The 15,745-nt window shown below is 51.5% G+C and overlaps 7 protein-coding genes across 7 annotated transcripts; 3 read left to right on the top strand and 4 right to left on the bottom strand.

Annotated features, from left to right (window-relative positions):
- Positions 1–529: 529 nt before the first annotated feature.
- Positions 530–2,198, bottom strand: amt1 (Ammonium transporter 1; the record flags this gene model as incomplete). The annotated part of the gene is made up of 4 exons (XM_066130439.1): positions 530–866; positions 966–1,643; positions 1,731–2,047; positions 2,115–2,198. 4 exons carry the CDS (start codon positions 2,196–2,198, stop codon positions 530–532), a joined length of 1,416 nt encoding a protein of 471 aa, XP_065986608.1.
- A 1,914-nt stretch (positions 2,199–4,112) lies between these two features.
- On the bottom strand, positions 4,113–4,709 carry G6M90_00g048220 (uncharacterized protein; the record flags this gene model as incomplete). Its single annotated transcript, XM_014689451.1, has 1 exon — positions 4,113–4,709. The coding sequence occupies one exon, from the start codon at positions 4,707–4,709 to the stop codon at positions 4,113–4,115; it is 597 nt and encodes a 198-aa protein (XP_014544937.1).
- A 338-nt stretch (positions 4,710–5,047) lies between these two features.
- Positions 5,048–6,074, top strand: hob3 (the record flags this gene model as incomplete). Its single annotated transcript, XM_014689452.2, has 5 exons — positions 5,048–5,060; positions 5,118–5,168; positions 5,226–5,271; positions 5,340–5,413; positions 5,473–6,074. The coding sequence occupies 5 exons, from the start codon at positions 5,048–5,050 to the stop codon at positions 6,072–6,074; spliced, it is 786 nt and encodes a 261-aa protein (XP_014544938.2).
- A 367-nt stretch (positions 6,075–6,441) lies between these two features.
- Positions 6,442–7,098, bottom strand: G6M90_00g048240 (uncharacterized protein; the record flags this gene model as incomplete). Its single annotated transcript, XM_014689453.1, has 1 exon — positions 6,442–7,098. The coding sequence occupies one exon, from the start codon at positions 7,096–7,098 to the stop codon at positions 6,442–6,444; it is 657 nt and encodes a 218-aa protein (XP_014544939.1).
- An 838-nt stretch (positions 7,099–7,936) lies between these two features.
- Synj1 (Synaptojanin-1) lies at positions 7,937–10,864 on the top strand (the record flags this gene model as incomplete). Its single annotated transcript, XM_014689454.1, has 1 exon — positions 7,937–10,864. One exon carries the CDS (start codon positions 7,937–7,939, stop codon positions 10,862–10,864), a length of 2,928 nt encoding a protein of 975 aa, XP_014544940.1.
- A 638-nt stretch (positions 10,865–11,502) lies between these two features.
- On the top strand, positions 11,503–12,306 carry G6M90_00g048260 (uncharacterized protein; the record flags this gene model as incomplete). Its single annotated transcript, XM_014689455.1, has 1 exon — positions 11,503–12,306. One exon carries the CDS (start codon positions 11,503–11,505, stop codon positions 12,304–12,306), a length of 804 nt encoding a protein of 267 aa, XP_014544941.1.
- A 523-nt stretch (positions 12,307–12,829) lies between these two features.
- On the bottom strand, positions 12,830–15,382 carry G6M90_00g048270 (uncharacterized protein; the record flags this gene model as incomplete). The annotated part of the gene is made up of 7 exons (XM_014689456.2): positions 12,830–12,987; positions 13,048–13,291; positions 13,367–13,683; positions 13,752–13,842; positions 13,888–14,430; positions 14,511–15,239; positions 15,293–15,382. The coding sequence occupies 7 exons, from the start codon at positions 15,380–15,382 to the stop codon at positions 12,830–12,832; spliced, it is 2,172 nt and encodes a 723-aa protein (XP_014544942.2).
- Positions 15,383–15,745: the final 363 nt, after the last annotated feature.

Raw genomic sequence — 15,745 nt, forward strand, 5'->3', positions numbered from 1 at the left:
CAATGACTCAGGTATACCACATGGTTAAAATTGGCTTTATGAAGGAGCGACGCTGTAGTTGAGGATTGATGTAGTAACTAGAGCATTTGCATCGGCGCTGTTGAATTCAATGAATCATTTTACGTTGTCAACAGAAATTTCATCTACATGTCGAGCTAAACATACATCAATATTCACAGGGCCCAAGTAGAATGGATACTGGGCGGCATTTTTAGCCAACTTTTTGTCGAGTCCTTTGACATTGATGGAAACCATAATTTGTCACATCAACAAGTAGTTACCTACCTGGGTAGGTAGCTACAACTGTAGCCTATTATTGGGAATGTCGGGCCGGTCCGTGTCCCCACATTTTAAGCAGCAATGACTGGCCATCATTTAAAAGGAACCTTGGCAAAGTATCAACTCCAAGCATGATTATTCTCTCTAAATGGTATCAATGCAGGCTATCTAAAGAAACGAAAACGGACGCTCTGACATTGCCTCCCAGACTCCCCAACAAATAAACGATCTTCAAAATGCCGCGGACCGTTTAGACAACTTCTCGGGTATTCTTCTCGTGGGTGGAACTGCTGGACGACATGGATCCCGGAGACGAGGAGTCGGCTACGTGGCGCGTTAGCTCGACGTAGTCGTAGGCAAACTCGCCAAGCTGAGCGTCGTCGATGCCGACGTCTTCCTCGGTAGCGGAGACGCGGAGACTCAAGCCGGGGACGAGGTTCATGAGGAACAGGATGATGCAGGTCAGCACGAAGGACCAGCCAAACGCCGCACAAATGCCGGCGAGCTGGTAGCCCAGCTGGACCCAGTTGTGTTCGATCCAGCCGATAGGAGAGTAGGTGTTGCCGTCGAGGGCAGCAATGTACGATCTACAATGACGCGGTGTTAGTTGGAGGCTCTCTCTTTTTTTGCCAAAGCTCGACTGACGAGGGGAAGAAAAAGAAACGCAGGGGTTGAGAAGAACGCACGCTCCAAAAATGCCAGTGAGGATGTTGCCGACCATGCCGCCGATACCGTGGACGGCAAAGATGTCGAGGGCGTCGTCGACGCCCGTCAGGAACTTGAGCTTGGTGGCAAAGTTGCAGCAGGCGCCGCCGCAGAGGCCGACGATGACGGCGCCCCAGGGTGTGACGAAGCCGGCGGCGGGGGTGATGGCGACGAGGCCCGAGATGGCGCCGGAGCAGAAGCCGATGGTGCTCCATTTCCTCTCGAGGCGGTAGTCGAGCAGGACCCAGGCGAGGCCGCCGCACGAGGCGGCGAGGTTGGACACGTAGCAGGCCATGACGGCGCGGAGGTTCATGGCCAGCGCGGAGCCGCCGTTGAAGCCGAACCAGCCGACCCAGAGGAAGACGGTGCCGAGGACGACGTTGGTTACGCTGTGAGGGCGGTAGGGGAGGCCCTGCGTCTTGGAGTAGCCCGATCGCTTGCCGAGCATGACGCTGTACGCGAGCGCGCAGGTGCCCGAGGCGATGTGCACCGGGCCGCCGCCTGCGAAGTCATACGAGGGCAGCTTGTACAGCCAGCCGTTTGCGTTCCACGTCCAGTAGGCGATGGGGTCGTATACTACCGTCGACCAGATGAAGATGAAGATGATGGCGGGCAGGATGCGGCCACGGTCGGCAACAGCGCCGATGGCGAGAGCTGGCCTGTGTGTTTTGGGAGAAACTTGGGTCAGGAGGCTTTGCTGCGGTTTTGAAACGATCTTCTTGTATTGTCTTCTTGGGGGAACTCACGTAATGGCCGCAAACATTCCCTGGTACAGGCAGAAGAGGATGTCGGGGAGGAAAGAGGAGCCGTTTGGCTGGGCGAGCGTCTTCATGAGGCCGAACTGAGTGAGGTCGCCGAAGAAGGCGTTTCCGGTCCGCGAGAAGGTCAACGAGTATCCCCAGAAGAACCACTGGAATCCGATGACGGCCACGGAGAGCATGGAGAGGAGGACGAGCTGGAGAGCTGACTTTCTTCGCGCGAGGCCGCTGTAGAAGAAGCCCACACCGGGGATCATGAGCAGCACCAGGACCGACGATATGGTTAGGAAGGCTAGGTTGCCCGTCTACAAGGCATGTCAGACTGGGAACTTCCCAAGGAGAGATATGTATGCAATGCTGTTTGAAACCTACGTCGTAGAAAATGTTCAGGTCATTGACGTTGGTCGAGTACCCGGCATCGGCAGTGCCGGTTGTTCCATTGTATTCGGCCACCATCTTCGCCGTCTTGTAACCACGTTCACGTTCAGCGCGACTAGTTAACAAGAGAAAAGGCGAACGAGGGTTCCGATGCAAGGGAAGAGAGTTTCAGGAAAAATGAAGACTGACATTGGCAGGGTTGCCAGATTATATCTTCAACCATCTCCGCGCCTGAACACCCCCCTGCATTGCTACGCCTCCTAGACCTCAGGACGAGAACAAAGGGAAAAGGGACACTTGATCTTTTTGGGACTTAGAGGGCATATTATTTTGCAATAAATGACTATTTAGGTTAGATAGCTTGTCATGCCAAGTTCAGCGTCGGATCCCGTCGGAGGATATGCAGGGGCGGAGCCTTGAGAAATGAATAGACCAGTCCACATGAGACGATGTCGGTCTTCATCAGGCATCAAACTCAGCTTGCCTCAGTTGGAGTTTCTGAGGACGGTCAACAAGACGTGGCGCGCGATATCTTATCAGGATGACTTGGAGGGGCGCCAATCGGCAATACACAACAGCCACGTTTTTTCGCAACATGAGTCGGCCACGTCCCCCATTGATAAGAGCTGGCTATTCTATAGACGTAGCATATATGTTGAAGAATGAGCCAAGAGATATTAGCTTGGGGGCATGTCAGCCTTCGTGTAGCCGATGTGACATGCACTCTCCTCCCTGACCGACGTAAAAGCACCTTTCTTTAAAGCGCAAGAATGCGTCTTTTTGAATACGGTTGCGATCGCCCCAACTGCCTCAATTTGTTCAAGACACACTTTAGTTGACAAAGAGCATTAAAGTTTTGGCCATGTGCAACAAGTAAATGAAGAATGAGGCGCAGCAGTGGGCATTGTGAATGTAGAGCACCGGCATCTTTGGATTTAGGAGACGGCAGAGGGATGTCGAGATACTGCAGCAGTTTATTGTACGTCAGGCTTTCCCTGCACGAGCTCATCTTATTCTTATCACCCATGTCTTCAATTGGCTGTGATGAAGCAACGCCACGGTGCCTTGAACGAGAATAAGCCGTATCGCCCACACAATCCTGAGAGATAGCTATCTGGGGGGAAATCATGGGGTTCTGATTGGGCGGAGTCTTATCTTTTTGTGTGGCGGCACATCCTGGAATAGTCGACCAACACCAGCACCAACACCAACAGTTCCTCAGGGTCCACCAAGGGACGTGACAGGGTAACTGTCGCAAGAAGATATAGGAGGTGCTAACACACAAATACATGTGGCGTGGCCACGCCCATTTTTTGGTGCGATAGTAACCCTCTCACTTGTTCCAGATAGACCCATCTTCTCTCAACCAACCCAACTACGGAGTACTAAGCTCCCGTCTGCTTCTTCTTCTTGGGCATTAATGACGAGGTTTTTTGAGTCCGTTGCATTGGGCGCAATGGCGGTCTGTAACAGGATCTGGCTAGCTTTGGTCTGCATGGCATTCTTGGGACGAAGTCTCCAACTGCAAGTCGGCATTTATTGTTGAAGTTGAGAAAAAATTGTGCTACTGTTGAGTCCAGAGGATAGGGTAATCGACAAAATGATGGCAAGAGCCAACATAAAGTATACCGTAGCCGCGTGAACAATCTCCCTGGCGTCTGGCCTGCAATCTTCGTTGTGAATATCTTTGGTATACTGAAGTTCGCTTCGACAGATCCAGAGACAGTATAACAAGACAGGCCTAACATGTGAAACTTATGTCTCTTGCCATGTTATGAATCTCTCTATACTCCTTCATTAGGTTTGAAGCTGGCGCAAAGTTTCCAAAAGCTGCGTTTGGCGAATGGCTTGGGGGTCTGCAAATACAGCCCGTATCTGATTGCAGGTGGGATTCTTCCGAGTTAAGCATCCGCATTTGAGACCTGCGCCAACGTCGAAACAATTTGTGTCGTAGCCTGTATTATCAATTCGACTTGCCAACTCCGTTGATGATTAGGGTTCCATCTCTGTTCTCCACTCGTCTTCAAGCTCTACCAGTCTCTTGGCCACGTCTAATGGGACGGCTTCCTCTAGTACTCTCCGCTGCTCGACCGTGATCTTGTCCAAGACATACTTGCTGACTGTGGCCGCATCCCGCTCAGCTGGGCGACCAATGCCAATCGCAATGCGGGCGAATGGTGATTCCGGGAATTTGTCTTGAACTAACGACTTCTTGACGCTTTTCAACCCATTGTGGCCTCGATGACTTCGATCCCAAGGTGTGAGCCTCACATCACCGAGGGCCTTCTCCAATTCATCGTGGACGATAACAAGACTTGTTGATGATGGGTCGTGCTGCCGGACTATTTCTTGCCATACCTTCGCCACAAACGGCCCAGAGATGTTCATAAGAGTTGGAGACTGAACAAGGGTGTACTTTGGCCCCTGAGAGACCAGACAGGTTTGCCTTCCAAATTTCACCTCGCGAAAGGGCGGATGTCTGAGTGCTTTGGCGAGGCCGTTGAGAGCAAAATGGCCAGCTGAATGGAGGCTCTCATATTTTGGCAAGGGATTTCCGAGACTGACCACTAAGAAACGCGGATTAAACATTATGCTGCACTCGATTGAGCACACTGTTGAGCAACGGAAATGGAGCGTTTCATGCCACAGGCTGAAAGACGAGAGGCACGCACCATCACGTGATTGTCATGTTTTCTGGGGCGGAGCGAGCCTCGCAGCGCTGCGCCTCGTATTCTTCTGACGTAGATGTCTGTCGCTAGCTGTGGCTGCGCAATCTGATTTGGTCTCGATATCGCTCTCCCTCTCGACCTTCTCCAGCAAAACGAACGCCATTACCTCCACCAACACACTGCGATCCAGCCGTACGGCATTGTTTCCATTTATATTTTGTTCATTCCTTTTTCTTCCAGCAGGACAGAACAGTCAAGATGTCGTGGGCGGGTTTGTACAAGCTCAGACCCCGCAGTGAGACGGAAGAGGGGCTGACCGTTGAGTTAGGGTTCAAGAAGAATGTGAATCGCGCGACGACGCAGGTGATGATGAAGACGGGTATGGCCGATTCATCTTTGGATTGGGTTCACGAAAGTTTCTAATCTGAACGCCTAGGACATGTGGAGAAGACAAATGATCGTGACTATGAGCTGGAGGAGAGGTATGGCTATTTTGGGGATGAGTATTGTTGTTGTTGTTGTTGTTGTTGGAATCTAATGGATGGTCTAGACGATTCAAGACGATGGAAGCCGCATCATTGCGATTGCAAAAGGAGGCAAAAGGGTATCTGGACTCACTTCGAGGTAACACAATCCGATATGCCGGCCGCACCGAGGGACGTTGCTAATTCCTTGGGCGATAGCTATGACTGCGTCCCAAATGCGAATAGCGGAAACGATAGATGCCTTTTACGGGGATTCCGGTGCCAGGGACGGTGTCAGCAGAAGCTACAAACAAGCTGTGGAGGACCTTGACTCAGAGACGATCAAGGCCTTGGACGGGCCTTACCGAACAACCGTATTGGACCCCATCAACCGGTTCTGCTCTTACTTCCCCGATGTCAACGAGTGCATCAAGAAGAGATCCCACAAGCTCCTAGATTATGATGCCCTCCGAGCGAAAGTGAAGCGACTTGTTGAAAAGCCCGACAAAGACGCGACCAAACTGCCCCGAACAGAGAAGGAGCTTGAAATGGCCAAGCTTGCCTATGAACAGCTCAATGAACAACTCTTTTCCGAACTACCTCAGCTGATCGATCTGCGGGTACCGTACTTGGACCCTACGTTCGAAGCGTTGGTCAAAATTCAGCTGCGATTCTGTGCCGAAGCATACTCTCGAATGGCGCAAGTGCAACAGTACCTGGATGCAGACACTAGAGATCTATACGCCGAGGGACACTTAGATGCAAGAGTAGAGCAAGTTTTGCAAGAGATTCGAGAACTCAGTATCAGCGGGACTGTATAGAAAATATAACTTGGGAAAGGGGACTCGGGCGGGCGGCACTAGGTGCAAAAGGGTGTGCGGTGTTGCGCTGCATTTGGCTGGTTACAATGGCGTACGGGCTGATCCGACAGTGGGCTTTCTTCTTGTCGACTGTTTTACTTTTTACAGTTTCTTCGGAATTAATAGCTCAATATGCTAAGGATATCTTTTGCGTATCTCGTCAATTCGTGAAATTTCCCCAATCTACATGTATCTTGGACATGACGTGCTGCTTGTCCCGAGTCTTTGCCTTTAACCAACTTTGATGATGTCCACGGGCCGGGTGACCCCATGAACCGAGCCTGCTCTGTATGCAAAACCACTCGCGCACCAAAATGCACAAATCCTCTCAATAATTTGCCGTCTGGTGTTCGTGCTGCTTCCCAAACAGGTCACTCAGTGATAATCTTTTCCCGATAGCTTGCATGGCAGGTCCTGCCTCCGGCCCTTGCTCTTCAGCGGACGCTGCTGACCTGGCCACTTTCCAGCTCTCTTGTATCGTGGCCCCGCTGATCTCCCTGGTCTCGTCCTTGTCATTGTGAATCCATAACCCGATGACCTTGTCGCCCTCCTCCCAATTACCCTCCACTCTCAATATCACCAGTTCGCCGGCGATCTCTACGTGGCTCACTCGGGCAAGGTCAACCACCAAGTTGTCCAAGGCCCTCCGGTTGAGGACAAACACACACGCCCGCGGTTGGTGGCTCTCGGGGAGCGGAGACTGGGCGCACACGAACATGGTGCCCTCGATGCCAGACTTGTCCCAGCTTGCGGTTTCGCTGTCGAAGGTGTAGACGACGGCGTTGGCGGCTATGGAAAGAATGGCTTGAATGGATGGGAGATATCGCTGGAGAACGGACAAGTTCAGTTCGGTGTTTGTGCGGGGGGGAGGCGGCGCGTAGGCGGCGTGAATGGCGGCAGCGTCGGATTCGTAGTCGGAGACGGCTGGTATGAGGTTTGAGGGCTGGCGCGAGTGTCGCGCTTTGCGAGGCGTTTGCTTGCTCATTGCGACAACGGGCCACCTTGGGCAAGTGACTGTGGGGGTGTGGTGTCGATGCGTAGCCGAACTATGCTGTATTGTTGACGGCGGTCGTTGATGAAGAGGGTGCGAGATGGATATCCTGATGAACGGCGTGCGGCGAGTGTATGGGAGCACGCGCAGAGTTCCGGCTGGATGCTGCGTTCAATGTTGGGCTGGCGAGCTTATCGATAGTGCACATGCATGCCGTGTTTTTGAATGTTTCCAGGTTTCAATGTTGCCAGGGTCTGTTTGTGGTCTGTGCATGACAAGATTGAGCCAAGTGCTGAGCTATGACGTGCATTCCAACATTGAATTGACTCTAGAGCTTTGGGCCTTAACAGTGCCGGCATGTGCATGTGGCCAGAATTAAAGGGCAGCCAACTGCAAGCCCGCTGCACGACACCCGCCAGTTGCATCCACCGCGGGGTTCCAGGCTTCCAGGGTTCCTGTGCTCAGCTGTCAACTTTGTTTCACAGGTCAACTGGTCCAAGCTTGTCATCGGGCCAAGTCAACTTGGACGCTTCAACCTCTCTCGGGCAGCCCGTCACAACTCCATCTTCCGTCACGCACGATTACGCGGTTGCGCCGGCATGTTCTTGCTCCCTGCATGCATATTTCCCCAGGCTCCGCTATGATACTATAGCTTTTTATACATTTTACATATTTTCTTTCTTGTATTCTGGCTGTTGTTGTCGTCCCTAGCTGCTATAGGTCTGAATATCTAAACACCATGGTCTAGGTCACCAGAAAGCAGCGAGTTTCCAACCTCACAACCAGACGATACTTTCGCAGATCTGACGCCTCTTCACGTATTTCAACGAAAATGGCTGCTCCAGAAAGTCCACAGTCGACTCACTCCGGCTCTTTTGAGCCTGTAGATTTGCTCACAGAGCCCCAATCCCTCGCGCGGGCAGTACACGCACGCCGCCCCGAGTACCTTCGGCCGCACAAGATTCGGGTCAAGATTGGCACCTGGAACGTCGCGGCGTGCACTGGGACAGACAAAGATCTTGAAAGGTGGTTTGTTGGTGGCCAAGGGATCGATAAGCACTTTGCCACCTTGGACCTGTCTCGAAATCCTGCTGTCGCACACCCTGATTCTGCCGGTGACGAGGACGACCCCGACGCTGTCCGTCTTCTTGGCGGCAACGATATTGGGCTGTATGTTTTGGGCTTACAGGAAGTTGTGGATTTGAACGCTACCAGAGAGTACATGAATCGGGCCGTCAATGTCGACAGCTCGCCGGTTGGCAAGTGGCAAGCTGCGCTGGAAGCTGCTATGCCCCCGGGATATCAACGCATCATGTCGGAGCAAATGACCGGCTTGCTCCTCTTGATTTATGCATCTCCAGAGGTCGCTCCAACCATAACCAACGTGAGCACGAAACAGGTCGGCACCGGTCTCTTGGGATATTTTGGGAACAAAGGCGCCGTCACGTCTCGCCTCGTTCTTGGAGAAACAACTCGCATGGTATTTGTCAACTGCCATTTGGCTAGCGGCGCTGGCTCCAGCTACTTGGATCGAAGATGTTGGGATGTTGATCAGATTCTTGCCAAGACGAAATTCGATCCTGTAGTGCATGCTGGTGTTTCCGAGGACGACGGCGAGACGATTGGTGACGAAGATTTTGCATTCTGGTTCGGTGACCTGAATTTTCGACTCGACGGACTTCCCGGCCATGATATCAGGAGATTGCTAACGCTCCACACAAGAGGGGAGTACGCTTTGGGCGACGACCATACACCTCGGCCCCCAGAAGGCGAGGGGATAATTGTAATGCGAGACTCTGAAAGCGATGACGATACCACGATGAGGTCTTCACTTCACTCACGAGATCAGAGTTTCGATTCTGAAACCACACTTCCGGATCCTGGTGATTTCCCAGAAGACCCGAGCCAGGACCCAACGTCTCTTCAAGCGACACTGGACTCACTCCTCCCTCACGATCAACTTCGGCGAATGATTGCACATCGCAAGGTATTTCACGACGGATGGAGGGAAGGGCCCATTACATTTTTGCCGTCCTACAAATACGACGTTGGAACTGTGGGACTCTTTGATTCTAGTGAAAAACAACGAGCCCCGAGCTGGTGCGACCGAATTTTGTATCGAACACGGAGGGATAAACAAGCCTTTGACGCCAAATTGGCCGAAGAGATAGCGGCTAAGAAAAAGGACGAGGAAATGAAATCCAGAGGTATAGATGAGGACGACGACGTTCTCTTCAGCTATGACCCCGACACAGACGGGGACGAGCAAGCTGAGGTGGCTGCGTATGACTACGATGAGTACGACGAAGCACAGGATGATATCCCCAGAGAAGTTGTGACAAAAGAGGGCTACGTGGACCGGATTGCTCTTGACATTTATACGTCACACCAGCGCATTACGTCGTCAGACCACAAACCCATCATCTCCGTCTTCTCCCTTGAATATGACGCAGTTGTGCCAGAGTTGAAAGCAAAAGTTCACGCCGAGGTCGCCTGGGAGCTTGACAGAGCTGAAAACGAAGGGCGCCCGGCCATAACTATTGCCATGGAAGGGGGCAAGTCGGGTAATGAGAATACTGTTGACTTTGGCGATATTGGGTTCTTGGAGAGAAAGTCGTCTGTTTTTACAGTTGCGAATACTGGCAGTGTCCCAGCAAGCCTTTTATTTATCGAGAGTCCCACCACGGATGAGGTCGATTCGACATCATTGACTTGGCTGACCACATCGTTTCTCCACCCAGACGATGATGAAGCCAGCGATTTGGGCAAAGAAGTCACGCTAGAACCTGGAGAGACTGTCCTGGCACATGTTCAAGCCCAAGTCTCCGATATTTCCTATCTCCGCGCCTTAAATGATGGCCATGCCAAGATGGAGGATGTTTTGGTGCTTCGGGTAGAGGACGGCAGAGACCATTTTATTCCGGTCAAAGGTGTCTGGCTGCCAACTTGTTTCGGACGTTCCATTGACGAGCTCATCAGAGTGCCTGACGGAGGCATACGAAAGTTTCTAGCTGAGAAGGATATCAAAGGGGCCATTCCCTATGATTCCGACATTCGATGCTCAGCTCCGAAAGAAATTTTCAAGTTGACAGAGGCAATCCAGACATTGGTGGAAAGGTGTGTTGCCGATGAAGCAATGTTGGAATCCATGACTCTGCCTCGGGAGCCGGGTTGGCCTTTTGATTCGTCTACTTGGACACCCGGTTTGAAAGAACAGGATGAGACGAAAGCCGACCTCGTGGCAGCTTTGGATAACGACTCTTCCATTACCGAGGTATTGCCAGTAGAACTCTCTTCTCCACATAAATTGGAACTGCTATCTTCGATATTACTGTTGTTTTTAGCTTCATTAACGGACGGCCTCGTTCCTCCGATCCTGTGGGCCAAACTGTCCACGTCATTCCCGAATTTGACGTCTCTTGCCCCCACGGCGTGGGCTGACACAAAGATGCATATTCTCGATATATTTTCTTCCGCGCCTAATCATAATATTGCTTTTGTCTTTTTAACTTCTACACTGGCCCGCGTAGCTACAGAGCTGAGTCCAGCAACGTCAGAACCTCTCTTGCCGGGTCTAAGTCGACGATTCAATTTCAGACGGGGAGAAGACGACAGCGAGAAGAAAAGGAAATTACGGGAACGGAAATATGCTGAAATCATTGCTCCTCTCGTATTCCGGACAAACGATAGAGATAAGACGGTGAAGGAAAAAGAACGGATTGTTGTTGAGATATTCTTGAGCCGCGAGGCTGGAGGTTAGAGACCAGCGACCAGAAGACTGAGAGGGGACATCAGGTGCCGGTTCCGAAGTCGACGGGCCTGGACGAGGGGATAATATTGTAATTATATGCGCAGATGGCCGTGAGCTGCACCTGGATGCGGCATGTGCGAGATGCAGCTTATCTTGCAGCAATTTCATCATCAGTATTGAATACGGAGCAAGTGTTGAGGCAGCATTAGAGGTCTGGCGCAATGAAAAGTTGTACACGGAAACCCACAGGCCTTTGTATGAAGGATGCGAGTTTCTACTGAACTGTGTCGTCGCTTATTTCTTCTTGACAGTGTATCCGTTTCATATTTCTGCACACACCATTCACATTGATGTGGTCTGTTTGCGAGCTCTGACCGTCACATCACTTCAACCAACGTTGCTCCTTCCTCATGCAGTCGCTTACCTTCGTTGCCTAACCATCGCCATAACGTCGCGTTTGTTCGAAAAGTCGTGCTGCCCCCGACTTCTTGTTCATTTTACATCCATGCTCTTCGATACACTATGAGCCCTCTGCCTTCCTCACAGGCCGCGGAATACGTACGCTCAGCTCATTCAACCCCTACCTCCGCGAGGGTTATCCAGGGCCAGCGATTGCCACAAACAAACCACAACCGTCGGTCCCAAGCATGAGTTGGGGCAAACGCCACGATACTGCCCAGTGTTCCCGTACTCACCGCAACATTATAGAAGACGCGCTACAGAAATATTTTGATTGGTTACTCAAGATTCGAGACGACGCGCTACGATATGCGTCACCACGGGGTGTTGCATGTGCGGCGAGTTATATTGAGCTGCCTCCTCCTCATCAGCTACCAGAAGAAAAAGATCAGCTATCCGAGTCCTTTGACGAACGCAAGTCTTCTTGGGAGAGTCCGTGGTTGAAGGACCTCCGGCTCGTGCGGCAGTGGCAAGATGAGCAGACATATACCCTTTACAACACGTGGTTTGCGAATACTGACCACGACCATGATACGCAAGACGCCTGTCAGCAGGGGACCGACCTAGCAACCGCTCTGGACATGGCCCTGGAGGCCGCGCTGCGCAGGACTACGGGCGTGGATAGCAACACCTTTCCCGCCACTCTGCAAGCTCTTTTGGAGCATCTCAGCAAAGGATGCTGTGTACTGCATGAAGGTGGTACTAAACCGGGCAATAACACCGGGGGAGCATTCTTCGCCACCACCAGACCCTTGATCCACGAGTGGCATATGGAGCAGCTCCAGAGAGAAATAATACGGCACGGGAACTGCCTGTCGCGAACGCGAGAAGTGGCCAAGGGCTGTAAGAAAGCCCAGGCGCGGAATCAAGAACGATGGAGCAATAAATACCCGGAAGGTGGCAGGGTGACCCTCATGAAGAGTCATGGATTGGGCAGCCCCCTCAGAGAGGTGTGCGACTCGGATGATCAGGAATCTCCTGTTGACTCATAGGAATGGTGGCACAGGGCCGACACGCCGAGTCGTATGGTATTGGTTCCTCAGCTGGAGCGAGGGTTGGGGCAACAACTCGAGATTCAAGTCTCGAGTGCGCTACAACACAACCCACACAAGAAAGCATGGAGACAAAATAAGATTCGGTGGTAGTTTCTACTTTGAGATGGCGTTTCATTCACACATCTAAACCACGTTGGCTACGACTTGGGTTGACTTATCATCAGGCGCGTTAAAAGACAACCATATAATGAAAGCTGCAGGATCATGTCCCCAGCTGCCTTGTAGGACAATAGTCTAAATACGAAAATACACATGCACCACAAATGAATGCTGTCAATCCGTCTGCTTCGCGTATCCTTTTCTCGAAAGCTGCAGGATCATGTCCCCAGCTGCCTTGTAGGACAATAGTCTAAATACGAAAATACACATGCACCACAAATGAATGCTGTCAATCCGTCTGCTTCGCGTATCCTTTTCTCGAAAGTCGTAGTCACTCGTCCCGTGGTATTTCCATCAACTACTAATGTATATACTCCCGCTGGTACGTGGGGCGTGGTTGCCACCGCTCTTCAAACATCTGCGTTATCCAGTAACATGGATGGTCCCAGTCATAGTTGGTCTGGGAGCCCATATACGGTGTTGCTTGTTTACCCATCGGACGCATCGGTGGTTTTTCCACTGCATGTCATCAGCCAAGTCTGCCTGAAGTACGCTGCGACATGGTGGTCCTTTACTCACTCATCCCGTTTTCCTGCCTGCATTTCGCCCATGCGGCAAGTTGCTTCTGCACACGTCTATCTGTCATAGTGTCCATGACCAAGTCGTACTGCTCCGATGTCAGCTCAGACATGAAGTGGTTATGGCGCTCCCACGGATCGTCTGGTTTCGGCCAAGGATGGCAGTTGTAGTAGTGCCAGTGAACAAGGATATTGTTACATCCTTCTTGAAGCTCTTCCACAAAATTGGGTATAGAGTATCGATACTGCATATAACGAAAAAGAGGTCAGTAGGCGCTACAAGGCGAGATGCCAAGCCGATCAGATAAGGGGTTGCGTACTCTCCCACCAAAGTTATTCCTGGCATGACGATACCTATCCGCGCTCAGCTTACTTGCATCGTGTAGCAAAATGAAGACTGTGAGGTATATCGGCCACCAAAGAACCGACTGATTGCGAAAGATGAATGCTTCAAGGTCGCGGAGGACTTTTTGGCCATATCTTTGGAGAAGTTTGCGGTGATTGATGCTGTCGAATTGGGCGAGAATCATTCGAGGAACGGAAACTTTGCCGAAGAGAGGGTATGTTTCATCCTTGAGTTCAGGCTTCATGTTAAGAGTTTCTTTGCCGCATATGTAGGCTGAGCCAGCGGTATGTTCTGCATGGTCACCGTTGTTAGCTTTCTCGTCAAAAAAGAAGGAAGCATTTTTCCGTTGGTGAACCCACGGTTTGCGTGCCAAAATATAAAGAGGTTCCCTAGAAGCCTCTTCTGAGGGTTGGCTATCTTCCCAGATGGAATCATTACCTCATCCTTTTCCTAGAGGTCAGTGACTACCAATCAGGCGCAGGTAAATACACTCACCTCCAAGCTCAAGTAGTACTGCACGGCCGCAATGTATGTCCTACTAATGACATCCTGCCCTGCGAGCGTGTTTTGTAGCATTTTATGCGGTGTATAGTTTTTGACTATAGTCGCAATGGCATTGTCAACAACATATTTCTCGAAGTACGTTGCCGTAGCCCAGATGTCGACGAGACAAAACGGTTCCAGGTCCTTCTTCTTTCTTATTTCGTCTCCTCGCTCGCCCTCTCTCACGGTCCAAAAGCGGGCAACAACATCCGATGCAGCGGCCCGGAAGCGGACTACCTTGATCTCAATAGGTGTATCGCAGATACCCAATGTTATCTGTATCGATCGAATGTCCGTGTTGACCCGATCGCCAACGTCTTTCATTTCTGTACCCTTCCATCGTTGTGTGAGATTAAGACCGCCTTGGCGGAAAAGCACCACGTCTGTCAACTTGCCACGAAAGCAAGAGACATGGTGGAGGGTCTTTTTGGAGACTTTCGAGAAGCTTTGGCATGGGAGGCAGGAGCCTTCGACCTCATCTTGATCTGCGTCACACTAACTTATTTATTAGCCAATCGCTGCATGTGGGGTTAAGAAATAACGAGTCGTAAGGCGCGTGTTGTGTATCTGCTTACCCGAATCTTCTGAACTCTACACCTCAGGCATGCTTTCCTCTTTCGGGTCTCGGCAGTCTCTTTACGCTTCTGCAAATTAAATGGGCCACGCTTCTTGACCAAGTGCATGGCGTTCTTTCCGCTAGCCGAGCTCGGACGGCTGCTGTCAGATGCTGCCTCAACATCATCTTGGCGGTGACTTGTTGTCAGCAGTTGTCCAGTCTCCGGGTTGGAACTTTGTGGTACGAGTTGCGCTGGTCGCATCGCTAGCACTGCTGGCACCACTGGTTGTGAGGACAAGAGGTCGCTGCCCAGCTCTGGCTCTGTGGAAGGTAACTCCAAGTCGTCTAGCAGGGATTTTGTGACTATCGGCAGAAGCGGTGCAGAACTGACATTTTGTGCTCCCTGTTCTGGAGCAAAATGCTTGTAGGTGTCATGGTTGTAGGGCTGCGGGAGATGTATCTCGCCTCCACCCATTTCAGCGAAGGCCTGCTCGCTCGTCAGTGTGACTGCGGTTTGACCACTGGATACGCAGACGTGCAACGTGTCGCTATTCTGCACTGGCGAATTATCAGGCGTGGAAGTGGTAGTTGCACTGAATTCGGGGACAAACGGATAGGGGTTGTACGCTGCCGAGAAGGAAATTTGTTGAGCCTCGACGGCTGAGCCAAATATCGATGGCTGAAAGGAAGATACGTTGTGGGGAGAAAAGTTTTGTAGATTGCTGGAACCGACGATTCCGGGATAAAGCTGTATATTTGTATGCTCCGTGGTACTGACTGGACTACCTTGTACTATTAGACCTTGACATTGCCCTCGACTCTCATCGGCGAAGACTGGCCAGGGTGATACCAGAGTGCCTTGATGTGACGGCCTTTGGTGATCCACGGCATTCTTTTCACCAAAGTCTGGGCCTAGCCCATAACAGTAGTTATTATTATACACCTGAGTATCCCCTTGGGAGTGAAGTAGTCCCGTAGTCGGGATTGAGCTCCCGCATAACGGTGCTTGAGTATACGCGATTGGCATTGCGCAGGATAGGGTACCGGCGCCCGGAGATGCAAGGCTCGGTTGGACTTGCTCAACCAACAGGGTAGATCCATGGCGACGGCGAACGGCGGTCTCACGATATCCATGGTGAGATTGTAAGCTGGCTGCGTACGACGATACAAGTGCTATTGAGCTGGGCCGAGGTGTTTCGGTTGTATCCGTGCTGGGGCTGACATGCCAAGCAAAACCGGGTGAGTCTGTTACTT

Source organism: Metarhizium brunneum, chromosome 2 (genome assembly GCF_013426205.1).
Source record: "Metarhizium brunneum chromosome 2, complete sequence".
Lineage (NCBI taxonomy): Eukaryota > Fungi > Ascomycota > Sordariomycetes > Hypocreales > Clavicipitaceae > Metarhizium > Metarhizium brunneum.